We start from the raw sequence: 15,034 nt of genomic DNA, 5'->3' as shown, positions 1-15,034 counted from the left end.
AATTAGGTTGGTGAAAGATCCAAAAGTTCAGTGTTGACTTGACAGTGAAAAGACACATATACAAAATAATTAATTACAACCAATTGGCACCATGGTTTTAATAAGTCATTATGGAAATATTTGATAAATGTTCTACAAAGTTAGAAATTTAAAACTCAAACTCCAAGGTACAAAATCTAGTCAGTGACAGAATAAGAAGTAGAATCAAGTGTTCTTGGCTTAGCATTCAATATTTAAAGAAAATTTATTACAAGCTAAAACACCATCAAAAATCCTGGGCAAGTATTGTATATTGATTACAAAAGAGAGGACAAAGGTAACTCCAAAAGATTCAAGCCTGGGAAATTGTGGTGGAATTGAAAATGAACTGGTTTTTGGGGAGATAATCAATAAATACACTTTGTGGTGATGCTTACCAGACTTTTATCATAAAAATTCCTTTCTGACATTATAAAATCATGGACTTTAAATATTTACATTGTTAGTGTCCATTCAGAGAATACAAAAAGGCTGCTGTAAATTAATTTGATTATTTTTAAATAGAAAAATAATTTTAAGGCAGAGTATGCCAAGAAGGGTTGCTAGCTGACCCTACTTGAACACGTATTCTTAGTTTCTTGCCTACTTACCATTGTCCAAATAAAAAGAATGTTCAGGGCAATGTCAAGGAAATAATATTATGATTTTAACCTGATAATCTATTTAGCACTTTGCAAAAGGTTTTAACACAAATTATTAGTTCTTATGATAATCTGTAGATAAGAGAAGCAGGCATCATGATAACCGATTAAGCAGTTAGATGATTTGCCTACAATGATATGACTAAGAAATAGTATTCAGAATCTTCATTCAGCACTTCTGTCAGGGATATCCCATATATATTAACTGTGCTGTGGTGCTCTTAAAAATCCTTTCACTGATCAGGATCTGTGGAGTTAATTTTCTGTAATAAAAGCAGAGTTTTGTGAGCTATTCATATTTTAATGCTGAGAGAACTGAGCTGTAACTGAGGTTTTTACAATTCTGCTGTATTGTCTTTCATGTAGCAGTTACTTTTTAAAAGTGTCTTAAGTTGATGCTCTTTTAAAAATATTACTGTCATTTTTTAATTACTTTTATCTCTCCCTGGTACTCTTTACTATCCTTTGTAGACAATTATTTCTTTTAACAAATCAGTATAGCAAAACAAACATCAGTGTATCTCAAAATGTCTGATTGTATACATATAATATGCCACCCCTTTGACAAGAGGCATGTAGCAGCCACTCTTTTCAAAAATTTATTTATATTTATGTCTGTGTTGGACATATTGAGATTAAAGAGCACATAGAAAGTATATAAAAGCAATATGCTTCAAATACAGTCAGATTTTTTTTTTTTTTTTTTTTTTTTTTTAGGCTGGGGTTAGGTGACTTGCCCAGGGTCACACAGCTAGGAAGTGTTAAGTGTCTGAGACAGATTTGAACTCCTGTCCTCCTGAATTCAAGGCTGGTGCTCAATCCACTGCGCCACCTAGCTGCCCCAGTCAGATCTTTCTCTGCAATGAATAGCATTTTTCATAAGTCCTTTGGAATGAACTGTCATGGATTGTTGATATGAGTAGCTAAGTCTTTCATATTTGATTGTCATTACAATATTACTATTGCATCATTCAAGGTTCTTCTGGTTCTGCCAACTTCACTTGGCATTTTTCACATAGGTCTTTCCAGTTTTTTCTGAAATCTGCCTATTCATTTCTTTTTGTTGTCTTTTGTTTTGTTTTTGCCTTTAGTGTCCTCAGGGTTTGAGATCTGTTCTTTCCTGTCTCCATAAAAACTATCTGATCAGAGCTGTTTTTGGTTTTTTGCTCATTTTTAAAGGTGGAAATCTGCTCTTAAGACAAAGAGGAAATTGTGTCAGGTGGGCTTTTGTGCTGCTCAGGAGCTTGTGGCTTCTTTTCTGTGCTTTGTGGGCTTGGCGAAATCCGTGTTAATGCTGGGGTGAAAGATTCCCCTATTTGCCTTCTGTAGTTATGTTGGAAGTCTCAAGCTAGTCTGCTGTTCCACTGGCTTCTGAACCAAGACAGAGTAACAAATGATGCTATATTTTTTCTACGAGACTCTAACTAGATTTCTCCAGCAAGTGGTCACCCTGGGTCTCAACCTCTGACTGCACTGCTCTGCCCACCCCCCTCCCATTCGAACTTTTCCTGAAGTTCATCCAAAATATCTTCTGCTGGAAATTTGTTACCTTTTAAATATATTCTGTTGCTCCAAAACTCATTCAGAGGCTTGATCTGGTGTTGATCTGAGGGAAGCCAAGAAGACTCAAAGACTGACCATCTCCATCATCTTGGCCCTTCCCCCTATCATTTCTTATAGCACAGTAGTATTCCATCAAAATCACGTACCACAACTTATTCAGTCATTCCCAAATTGATGAGCATCCCTTCAATATCCAAGTCTTTGCTATCAGAGAAAGAGCTGCCTGACAGCTACTCTTGAGATCTGTCACATTTTTGTCTTTTTATTTGCACTTCTATAAATCCTAGCCAGGATTATGTCCTTTAGCTGGACTTCTTGCCACCAGTGTTTCCCCTCTCTAATATATTCTTCTGAAATAGTTTCATAATGCATATATTGTAAGATGTGTCGTCTTTGATGAGAAACCTTCAGTAGCTTCTCCTGAACACAAACTCCTTTGCTTGTGATTTAAGTCCCTATACAGTCTTAGTCCAACATAATTTTCAAATTTATTTCACATACTCTAGGTTCTATTTAAAGTGGCCTTCTCTCTGCCATCATATATTTTTTAATTAAAAAAAATTTTTTTTTTCATGTATTCTTCTGTATCACTTGTTGAAAGCTTTCCAGTTTCACAATAGGTACCACTTCTCTTATGATAACTTTCCTGATTTCCTTTTTATTTCCAGTTGAAAATTATTTCTCTTTCCTCATACTTCTCATAATGACACTTTGTATAGAATCCTGCACCCTAAGTAATCAGGAGGTTGTATACAACTATGAAGAGTAAAAATTCAAATATTCCAGGAGATGGAACTGTATTTCTTGAACTCATTAGACCTTTGTCTTGGTTTCTGTCTCACTGCATAAGGCTCAGTCATCTCTAATAGAGTTGAATTTTGAATTTTATCTCAAGCTAATGTAGATTTCCAACATAAATTTTAGCAGTATATTTCTTAGATTCTGTTTTAAGCAAATTACTTTCTTATCCTATGGAATTCAACATAATAGAGTTTACTATTCTTTTAAACTTCACATAATTTTGTTGTAGAATTAACGTTTACTTGTGCTGATAAATTTTTGTTAGAGCCTTTGAAAGAGTATTTTTTAAAATTTCATTTATATTTTGCCTTTACCATTGCCTTTTGTTTTTCTATTTAAAATGAGTGACTCATGCCCAGAGAATTTATATCACCTCGCACATTTAAGGCACAGTTTAGAGTCCTGTTTTGAAGACACTTTTAAGTTTTTCACTTCTTGCACACTTGTGAAAATGATCATTTTCTTTCTCATCTCTTAAACAGCCAGGTTAGATCACATTTTTTTCAAATACAACCAAAGTGCAAGGTTATGTGATCTCCCTCTTTACAACTTGCCTGAGGGTTTATGAGTATAACTTTCATGGTTATGGGCAAAATATATATATCTTACTTTTAGTCTTTAGAAAGAATTCTAAGGTTTCTCACTTTTTAGAAAGAGAATAGTTGCATTAATGGTTCCTGAGTTATTACTAGAGTAAAAGTTTATCTGCTTTGTGGAAGAGGTTTGTTTTAACTAAGAGCTAATATAATTTCCCAGATAGTTTTCCTTTTAATAGCTTCATTGTTCTTTCTCCTAAAGCCTAGAGTGCCCCTTATCTTCTTTTCTTCTTCCCTGAAATAATTAAAAAAGATTAAAGATTAAAAAATCTGTAAAGGACAAAGTATAAGGGAAAGGGACATCAAAATTAGAAGGGATTTTCCTCCCAACATGATACTAGAAACAGAGGGAAGTCATCCTATATCCCTTTCTCACACAGAAGCCAAGCCAAAGGCTCATAAGTACAATGTTAAAAGTTGTCTATGATCATAAAAAGTAAGAATCCAAATAGCCCTCACTTCCTAGTTACTCACGCTATTACAGCTTCATAGGCAGCTGAAGTATCCTTAGGATATTGGGCCTAGGATGAATAAACTTGATTCACCATTCTGACATTGTTTCCCCAGAATCTGATAACTCTCAAAAGATGTTACACTTAGAACTGGAATGGCCTTAAACATGATTCTGTCTGGCCCAGGATTCTACAGCTAGAACTGTAGCTGCCCCAGGAGGCTGGGTAACTTGCCTAAGGTCACCCAGGTAATGAAGGTTTTTACCCCACGTACTATTATACAGTGAATGGCATTGCCAAATGACAACGGCCAAACAAGCAGACTGTAAAGAAGCTCTTTTACAAAGAATTGACCACGGTCAACATGCTGATAATCTTCTCTTTCACAACTTACTCATCACAAAGACATGTATTCAACTTAGAATGCTTTGGTTGTTGTCACCCAAATATGAATTATTGAAGTCTTAGGCTGCCTGTTCCATGTACAATAAAAATGTGTAAGGGAGAACAAAAGTAGTAGTAAGGAGATGAGAGAGCTTTCAATAGGAAAAAACCCCACTATTTCCATGGTTCTGATATGAAATTCCAATATTTGAAAATATTCTTAGCCAGCCAGAACAAGATTACATGGAAAAATAAAGCTCTTGTGAAATTCCAAAATGAGGTTTGATTTTTAAATATAAGCACTTTCTTAAAATAGCAGTGTCACTAAATTTTACATCCTAGAGAGCTAATGCTATATAAAATGCTCTCTTTTACATGCTTCTTGAAACTGATACCAGCAGTTAAATATATAGAAATGATAACATTTATTATTCAATTTCCAGAGCATAAATCTAAGTATATTAGTGTTTATTATTTACCTATCTTGACATGAATTTCAAATTGTTTTGGCACTGATTTTCTGTTCCCTGTAATGTGTGCCCAAACTTACCCATCTCTGTTCTTTTAATTTAAGATTATTTGGATAAACTGCTCGAGTTTACCAGTCAGTTGTGAATTCTTTGCTTTGTTGTTTTTAAATTTGTGGCCTATGAAGTTTCATTTTGACATTATAACTTTCTTGAAGCCTGCTGATAATGATCAGAGGTTATTATCTGGTTTGATTTTTCTTTATTTTTTAAATGCCAGGTAAGATACGTTTTTACTAAACTTGACTTTTAAGTCTACTATGTGATTCTTTTTTCAAGACAGCAAGTTAATTGATGATAGCTTTAATCCCCACTTCTGGGTTTGTTTGTTTGTTTTTTTTTTTAATTTTGTATATATGCATGAGTAATTTTTTTTACAACATTATCCCTTGTATTCATTTTTCCAGATTTTCTCCTCCCTCCTTCCACCCCCTCCCCCAGATGACAGATAATCCCATACATATCAACTGTGCTACAGTATAACAATACATGTGTGCAAAACCAAACTTCCTGTTGCATGGTGATAATCCCCATTTCTGAATGGTCCAGAAACATGATTGGTTGCTAAGTCTTGTCCATACCTGCCTGTATTTAAAATTAGTCATGAATTGATTTATCAGTATTTATAAATAAAATAATAATAAATATAATAAATACAATAATAAAATTTATAAATAATCTTCAAGTCTTGAATATAGCTTTAGGTATTGAATTAGTAATAAAATATAGGATTCTTGCTTCATGAAGCAGCTACCCCAAGCAAGTATTACTAATAAATTCCCTTAAGCTGCTTTTGTGACAGTAAATTTACTAAAAAGAAAATTCATCTTTTGAATAAGCCAAAGTTATTTTAGCTTATTTGTGAACCTGTAATAACATACTGTGATCTAAAGTGTGGTTGAGCCTTTTTGAAATCTCTCACTGAAGATTTTACATGTGATTTAGTCTGGACTAAAAATATCTGAATTTATCTCTGTCACAGATTTAAATTCTGCTTCCAGAGGGTTTTGAATAATCCAGAGACAATGTGGTCTGCAATCTTGGTCTAGATCAAGCTTATGGGCTTAATTTTGGATACATGTACATATTTTGTGAAAGCAAGGATGAATTTTGTTAAAAATTTTATTTTGATTTCTATTGACATGTTTGAGGTATTCAAACAGTTGAAATATGACAGTAAGAAAACTGTTCTTTAAAAAAAGGTGAGAACATTCCTTTACCCTTGAATTAAAATCCCTCAAAACATACAAAAACAAATGTGCCATAAAGAATTATATATGTAGTGATATTTTTGTTTATTATTAGAAAGCTGGGTTTTACAAGATTTTACTATTGTTGCTCATTATATTTAATTTGTTTTAATTTATATGATTGTAATTTATATTTTCTTCTGCTTTTTATGTTTTACATCACTTTATCATATTTCATGGTTCATAATATTATATTTGTAATTTCTTATGTTAATATTCCATTACATTAATATGTTTGTTTAATCATTCTCTAGTTGTTTGACATAGAGTTTATTTCTAATTTTTTGCTTTTATAGACAATGTTGCTAGTAATGTTTTTGTACATTTTTGTACAGATAGGCCTTGTTTGTCAATAGTCTCCATAAATTATTTGGTCAAATAATTAAATGTTTTTGTTACTTTTATAATTTCATATTGCTTTAGAAAAGTATCAAACCACCTAGTCACTTAATTATTTTTCTGTCTTCTCACACCCAAGTCAGCACTAATTATTATTTTAGCATCTAACTGCTCAGTTTCCTTGCATGTAAAATGAAGGGTTTGGACTAGAGTCCTTTTCCGTTTTTAATTTATGACTTGATTAGATCTAAGTTCTTACTCTCTTTGAATAAGTTCATAGATCTAGAGCTAAAAGGATCCTCAGGCCATCCATTCCAACTCTTTTATATTGTAAGTTAGGAAATTGAGATCCAGAAAGATTAAATGACTTGATATTTCATTATACATTGCCTTTTGTTACTATTTTACTGTTGATAACCTAATATAGTTCTTTACTATTTTTGAAATCATTTTATCTCTAATCAAGTGTGATTTATCCACTATATAGTAGATAAATTATGTGAGTACGTGGTTAGATAGAAGATTTGTACCTGGGTCCTTTAATTGAAGAGCCAATTTCTTTCCATTGTGTTATACATCATGCCTTATCACACAACCTTCCTATTATTATACAGCCCTATCGCTCAACTTTTATGTTATCTTTTCAGTTCTACCACTATCTCAGCCCAAGTCCTTGCTACTCCTTCCACTTTTATTGCAACAGAGTCCTGATTGGTTTGCCTGCCTTTGTGTCCTTTTCCCTATCCTCATCCTCTGACTTATTTTGTATAACATTGCCATATTAAACTTTATAAATTACTACCTTTTGTCATTCCAGCATTCAGGAAAGCTTTAGTTAAGTTCCTTACTGTCTATTCTCACATGCCTGTTTTTCAGATATTTCTGCAAAGCTAATCTTTTATTTAATCTTTATAAAATATTTACAGAATAGGTGACCTTTGATTTATTCAAGCTTCTCATTAAGCTTACAACATTTCACATTCATCCTAACCATTAGACCCTATAATGTCCGAGCTAGCTTTCTCGAGCATCTCTGGAATCTAGAGTCTGAGATTGAGCTCAAGCCCACTCTCACTCAAGTCTCTCTAGTCTGCTTATTTCAAGTCCTCTCAGCCTTTATATACCTTAGTACAATTACATCACTACAGCAGAATGAGCATGTGCCAACTGTAGAACCATTACATCATCATACTAAGTATATGTGAACTAGAGAACAATCCTCTCTTCAATCACACTGAGTTAACACCCTGCTGTAAGTATCTTTGCTTCAAGTATACTTTTCTCAGAGTTCCCCAATATCTGCGGTCCTCTACAAGACCCTTATTCATGTTGTTCTATTTGAAATAGCTTTTTTCCTTTATCTCTATCTGTTCAAATTCTTTGCTTTCTTCAAAATTGGTTCAAGTCTTATTTCTTCCCTAAAGTCTTCTGAGACAACTCCAGCTTATACAATTTTCTGTAATGACTTTTATATAAACCTTTAAAGATTGTACTACTTATTTTTTTATTTCATTGTACATTGTCTTTTGTTAATATTTTATGGTTGATAACCTAATATAGTTCTTAACTATTTTTGAAATCATTTTATCTCTAATGTAATTTATCAGCCAAGAAAGCAGATGGAGTCAGTCATCTGATTTAAGAGTCATAATGCTCAGGATTAGAGTATTGAAGAGTATTATATTCAGTTCTAGGAACCATATTTTAGAAAGGAAATTGGTATGGTGAACAGTGACTAAAAGTCATCCAGGATAGTAAAGGGACTTAGACCTTGCATTATGAAAATCAATTGTTGAAGGAACCATGAATATGTAGCTTACAGAATATGGGGATGAAGGGAGAATAGAGAGGTGAGAATGTATTTTTCTTAAAGTATTTGAGAGGCTATTATGTGGATGGGACATTAGATAAGTTTAATGAAAGGAAAAACATCTCAACAGAGCTATCTGGAAATGGAATGGGCTAACTCAGGACACAGTAGTTAACCTTTTTACTCAGGAAACTGGATGACCAACATGTTGGATATCTTATTAAAAAGGAGTATTGCTCCTTTGTCGAGTATTGCTAGATGACTTATGTGGTCCCTTTCAACTCCAAAATTCTTTAATTTTTTAGCTCATAATGGTAAGCGAAAAACATTGGTATTTCCCCTTTTTTTATGGCTGAGAAAACTGATGCTCAGAGATTGTATTACTTACATGAAAATAATACTGAGTTTCGAATCAAGAAATACTACAATCTGAAAGTAGTTGTGTGACCGATCTCAGCCTCAGTTTCCTCCTCTATAAAATGAGAATAATAATTTTGTAATATTTGCTTGCCTTGTAAAACTGTGAGGATCAAATAAAATAATGTATGTAAAGCATTTTGTAAACCAGCTATAGAAATGTGAGGTACATAACTAGTGATTGTTAGAACTAGAACCAGAACTGATGTCAGATCTTTTATTTTGTTACTGAAGTCCTCATTAGAAATGGTTAACATCTGCTCTTCAAGGCTGTCTCTTGTACTTCATCTTAGATTCTGCCTATCATAAAACCACAATTCTATTCACAGTAGTTGGCACTTAATATGATTTCACATCAATCTGTATTTCTATAAAATTGGGCAGTTCTTACAGTGCTTTGTTATTTATATTTCTGAAGGATGTATCTTGCATATCCTGTTATACTGGTTAATTTCCTTTGATTTAGACTCTTCTGTTTTAAGCAATTATTCCCTTATCCTCAGAAATGTGAAGCAGGATTAATATAATAATTTAGCACTTGTCAACTGATTTACTGTAATTCCTATTTTATCTAAACTTTCTTATTTAAACTTTATCTCTCCAGGGCCTAGCACAGTTCTCTACACACTGTAAGTGGTTAATAAATGTTTGTTGTTACCTTTTTTTTTTGTTTTTTTTTTTTTGTAGTAATCTTAATTTGCTTATTGTGACTTATCATTTGCATAGTATATGGATTATCTGTGGTCTGGGATAATCATTGCTTGTATTTACCTGCTATTAGCCTAAATTCATTAACTCAAGAAGCATTTGTTGTACACCTACTTTGTGCAGAAAACTCTACTAGGTGCTGTGCAGGAGGCTCAAACAAAAGAAATAAATGAAATCTTTTCCTCAAGGAAGATAGAGTCCATTTGGGAATGCTACATTAAAATGACCAAAACAACTGGAAGTAGTATGTTTAATTTGTAAAATATTAAATGTTAAGAATCGAGTGAAGTTAGTGAGGAAAGTCTGTTTTGGAAGGTGGCAAAAGATGATCGGATGAAGGGAAGAAGAAATTTAGAGTTAACCTAATTGTGAAGAGGGCTTAATTTTTTTTTTTTTTTTTTTTTACAGTTTTAGTTGATTTAAGTTTTTTTAACCTAGACCTGTAAATGTATATGAAATGAAGAGCCAGGTTCTTTGAGCAAGAAAAATTTTTTGGAAGAAATTAAACTACTTGTTACATTTTAAATTTGATTTTCTTTGCTGTCATTTAAAAAGAAAAGTAACTCTAAAGTTACTTGTAATATTATAATTTTAATTCTATAAGAATATTTAAATGAGAGCCTAACCCAGTCATCAGTTATATACAACTTTTCAAATGAGTTTTAAAAAGAATATTCACTGTATAGGAAATATTTATATCAAAGGTGGCAAAAAACAAGTAGTATAGCATAAGTTTAACTGAAACATCTCTAAAACCAATTGAACATATTTGCAATTATTTTACGTTTCATAATTATTGTATTCATAATATTGGTTTCAGTCCATTAAATATTGCAAACAATTTATTAGTTATTCCTTATGTATCATCTTCCATTTTCTAGTTTATTCACTTCTATATTTATGTTTATATATTTCCTTTACTATATAGTTGTTTGATGATGTGTTCTTATGGCTCTTCATTTTATTTCGTGAATATACATATTTTTATTCATATTATTCAGTTACACTGATAAATGACTATTTGTGTGGCTATTCTTTAATTGTTGAACATTTAAGTTCCAATTTTTTCTGATTAGAAGTAACACTGCATTAAGATTTTGAACATATTTTCCCTCACTTTTTGATGATGGTGAATAATGATCATTGAGGTACAAAGGTTATGATTTGTAATTCCAGCAGCTTTGTATTAGAGTACCTCTTCAGAATCCTGCCAACCATGAATTTTATCACTCTTAATTATTTTTTGCAGGTTGATTGCAAAATAATTCTTCAAAACTGTTTTTAGCTTATATTGGTGAAATTGAACCTGAATGACTGATTAGTTATAAAAATATATTTTCTTTTCACCTTAATGAACCATGCTGACTTTTAATGATTACTAGCTCCTTTGTCCATGAACAAGATTTTAATGGGGATTAGGGTCTACAGTCATCTATAAACTTAAAGTATCTATCTTCTTACATCTTGGGATGATACATGTCTATGTTCCTTCTATCCTTCATGGTCATCTAGCAACATGGTTTTATGGCAGGAGTATGGGATTTGGACTCGGAGGTCATAGGTTTGAATCCCGACTCTATTACATATTATCTTTGTGAGCTTGGGCAAATCCTTTACCTCTCTGTGCCTCAATTTCCTTATCTAGAAAGTGAGTTGAATTATATTATTACAGGAGTCAGTTCCAGTTCAGTACTCTGGATTATAATTCATCTAGTCTTAGTGATTTGAATTTCTTAGGGCAATTAAATATGCAATTATCATACCCTTAGTTACTAAAAGCTTTCTGTTCTTTTCCCACCAGAAATCTCATGCTTCTTGATAGAAATAAAACAGAAGCAAAATAAGAGTAAAGTTGTTTCCTCTGTTCCGTGTGTATGACAGTTGTCTACTCAGTATAGCTAAACATTGATCAACTTGAGTTTTACTTCAACTTCAGCATTCCAAACACAGTTCTTAAAAGACAGTGCTATCCTTTTGTATTCTAAGTCACCTTAGTTTTGGTTTCATCTTCATCTGTGATATTTTCCCAAATGTTCCCTAATCTGCTTTTTGTATTTTTGTTCTTTTAGAAATTTTTGTGGAAACAAATTAATAAGATCATAGATTTAGACTTGTGAGGGACTTTGGAAGTTTCCTAGTCCAGCTTTAGAACATTAAGTAACTTGACAAAATTACACAGGGATTAAGTAAGAAAGTATTTTGAGCCCAGATCCTCTGACTACACAATTCTTTCCATTCTAGTGGCGTCTTCTATTTGTTTAATAAATAATTTTATCTTCCCATTATAATTAAGAGAAGTGTTTATCCCAATCTCCTCTTAGGTTTTTTCTCGGCATCCATTTCAGAGTAGAGGAGACTCTTAAAAGGGAGCTAATCTTGAAATATTTCTATGGTATTATTAATTTTCCTTCTGTGGTAGCTTTTCATGAAAGTATCCAAGAGCTGAGAAAGGTGCTTATTTGAATAATTTAGTTCTTTTGTCAGATTAATCACTATTGATTCCAAAGAAACTAACATAAATTATTTCCATAAATATAGAGGAACTCTTTGAAAAGCAATTTTTTAAAAAAGTTAAGAGTTTATACTTTTAAATTTTAAATTTCTTATTAGAATTAGGGGGGGAAAGGAGAAAGGAAAGGTCATTATTGAAGTAGAAAGAAAATATTCAATTAGCTATCAAATATTTATTAACTATTCTATGTATAGAATAGTTAGAGCTAGGAAATAGATTATAGGAAATAGAAGTGTGTACATAGACTCCTCACTTTTGGTGCCAGCAAAAAGTTCTTAAGTTCAATCACTCTATGGTTCCTCGTTTATTTTCACCATTACCATTGTTTCCTTTTAAAATTTAAAAAAAAATTTGTTTTCTCCAAGTTTGATATATAAATAGGAAAATATTATCAAGCAACCAAAATTTCTATTCAGCCTTCTCATTTATCAGTACTACTACCTTCCTACATATTGTTATTAATAATACATATACTTATGTATTATAATGCTTATATTAGTTTATTTTATTATTTATTTATTTGTTTTTAACTGAAGCAATTGGAGTTAAGTGACTTGCCCAGGGTCACACAGCTAGGAAGTGTTAACTGTCTGAGATCAGATTTGAACTCAGGTCCTCCTGACTTCAGAGCTAGTGCTCTATCTACTGTACTACCTAGCTGCCTCCAAGATATTAGTTTACAATAAAATATGTTGAGTGCATACATTTGTGCAGGAATTGTGCTTGATAGGGATTAAAATACATTTTATTTTATAGCTTTTACAAATTACTTTTTAAATTTTTTTTTCTTTTTCTTTTTTTTTCAGAGGATGGATCTTGGAGAATGTCTGAAGGTTCATGATCTGGCTTTAAGAGCAGATTATGAAATCGCATCCAAAGAACAAGACTTTTTCTTTGAGCTTGATGTATGTAATGTGTGCTCTTTTTCAAATTGACTCTTTTGGAATGAATTTATATATTTTGCATTTAGGCCAATGGTTTTTCTAAATAGAAAATAACTGGTATCGAGTTATTTAGAGTTACTTTTGTAATCATTTGTTATATTAAAACATGTGCTCTTTTTCCTTTTTGTTTCATGGACCCCATTTGTCACTTTGGTGAATGTATGGACCCCTTCTCAAAATGTTCTTTAAATTTTTAAATTAAATATATAGGTTATATAGGAAACTAATGATGTTGAAATAAAAATAAAATTTTTTCTACTCTTAAGTTCATGTATTATTTCCCCAAACCTCCACCCCAATCTATCTATAGATCCCAAATTAAGAGGGTTCCTCTGGACTATATTCCATGACTATTTCAGGGACATTTTAGATTGTACAATTCATACATTCATGTGGATAATCACTTACCAAACACGTTTTAGTGACTGAAGAGCCTGTAACTTAAATATTTAAGATAAAAAAGTATATAAATATCTAATGTTTCCATTTAACTCATTCAGTTTTAATATTTGTATACATATATGCATACGATATGCATATTTATGTTACCAAAACATTTTATATGAAGGCTAATGGAAGTGACAAATACATTCCAGTTGTGAGATTTTGAAGGTAGGATTTCTAAGGATTAGTACTTGAGTTTATAATAAATCATTCAAAGCTTTTTATATAGCAAATTGAAAAACATAATCTAGTGTATTATAATTTTCCTTTTTGTAGAGTTAAAAATAGACAAAAATGGCATCAACCTGTGTGGGTTTCATCATGGTTGCTATTGCTGCAATGGTAGTGTTTTATATAGTTTCAGAGAAAGTCTAAAAATTTTGTCATTTTGAAATTTTAATTTATAGAAACTTCTTCAGTTTTGATGACAGATAGAAAAAATAAAAAAGGTAAATAAGAAAGGTATATTATAACTTGTTGAATTTAGCCAGAAGGGAGATTTAAAGTATAGTAAGTCCCAGTATTTCATATGTTAAATGGCCACCTAGATAGATGTTCATTGAATTTCCTTTTTCTTCCCTTACCTCTTCTCCCCTCATTTCCCAACTTCAATACCTACTATTTGCTCCTTATAATTTAGAAATGAATAACATAACCATTTTATAAAGTGGAGATACTTGTTCTTGTGTTATGTATCACAATAAAATGGTCCTTAGATAGTATCCTGAGATACCAATACTTAAAGATTACCTGATTTTTTTAACTTGAACTTTAGTCTAGAGAATTTTTCTTTTAGTCCATCTTCTTGGTGGTATGCTTGATATATTTATTGAATCAATAGTATAAAGGACAGCATTGTAATAAATTTATGTTTGGGGTATGTTAAAGGAGCGTTCAGACTGAGAATGTCAAATGACTCATCCCTTCTAACTGTAAGAAAAAATCTTCAGATGATTTTGTTTACACTTTTGTTTTACACTTTTTAAATCTTCTTTCTGCTATTATTAGAATGGCTTGTTTTTCTTTTCTTTCTTTTTCTTTCTTTCTTTCTTTTTTTTTTTTTTGAAGTAAATAGTTGAGCTTGAAATTTTCTTTTAAAAATAAATGCTTCAAATTAAATGCATATGTTTCAGATTGATTGTACTTTTGACACAATTGTCAAAGGTAGAATAGCATCTCATGTTTTTTAATCAACTTATTATTACCAACAGCATATCTGATGCCACTCAGTTAAATAATATTATCTTTTTTTAGTGATTATTATAGTATTTTGGATATACTTAGATAATTTACCTTCTTAATTGATCCTTCCTTATTTTTGAATAGTTTGGTTTGAACTGATTTTTTTTTTAATTGCTTAAAATGTGATTGGATTGTTCTTTCCAATGGTAAATATTTGCTTTTACTTAAAATAATTGCATTTTCATTTGTATCTTAGGCAATGGATCATCTGCAGTCTTTCATTGCAGACTGTGATCGGAGAACAGAAGTGGCCAAGAAAAGATTAGCAGAAACTCAGGAAGAAATTAGTGCTGAAGTGGCAGCTAAAGTAAGAATTTCAAAAGTTTCAAATTCAGAGCAGACGACTTTAGTTTTTTGTCTTTCAC

General features: G+C 31.7%; 1 protein-coding gene across 5 annotated transcripts in view; it reads left to right on the top strand.

Annotated features, from left to right (window-relative positions):
• LUC7L2 (LUC7 like 2, pre-mRNA splicing factor) overlaps positions 1-15,034 on the top strand; it is a 75,631-nt gene that overhangs the window by 19,074 nt on the left and 41,523 nt on the right. For 3 of the 5 annotated variants that reach the window (XM_074267779.1, XM_074267781.1, XM_074267780.1), the window contains 2 exons: positions 12,846-12,944; positions 14,866-14,976. In XM_074267779.1, coding sequence (XP_074123880.1) covers positions 12,846-12,944; positions 14,866-14,976 — 210 coding nt within the window. Of the gene's footprint in view, positions 1-9,423; positions 9,449-12,845; positions 12,945-14,865; positions 14,977-15,034 lie in introns of all 5 variants that reach the window. The other 2 variants (XM_074267782.1, XM_074267783.1) reach the window with 1 other exon arrangement.

This window comes from Sminthopsis crassicaudata, chromosome 5, assembly GCF_048593235.1.
Source record: "Sminthopsis crassicaudata isolate SCR6 chromosome 5, ASM4859323v1, whole genome shotgun sequence".
In the NCBI taxonomy this organism is placed as follows: domain Eukaryota; kingdom Metazoa; phylum Chordata; class Mammalia; order Dasyuromorphia; family Dasyuridae; genus Sminthopsis; species Sminthopsis crassicaudata.
This window is presented reverse-complemented; position numbering and strand designations above follow the sequence as displayed.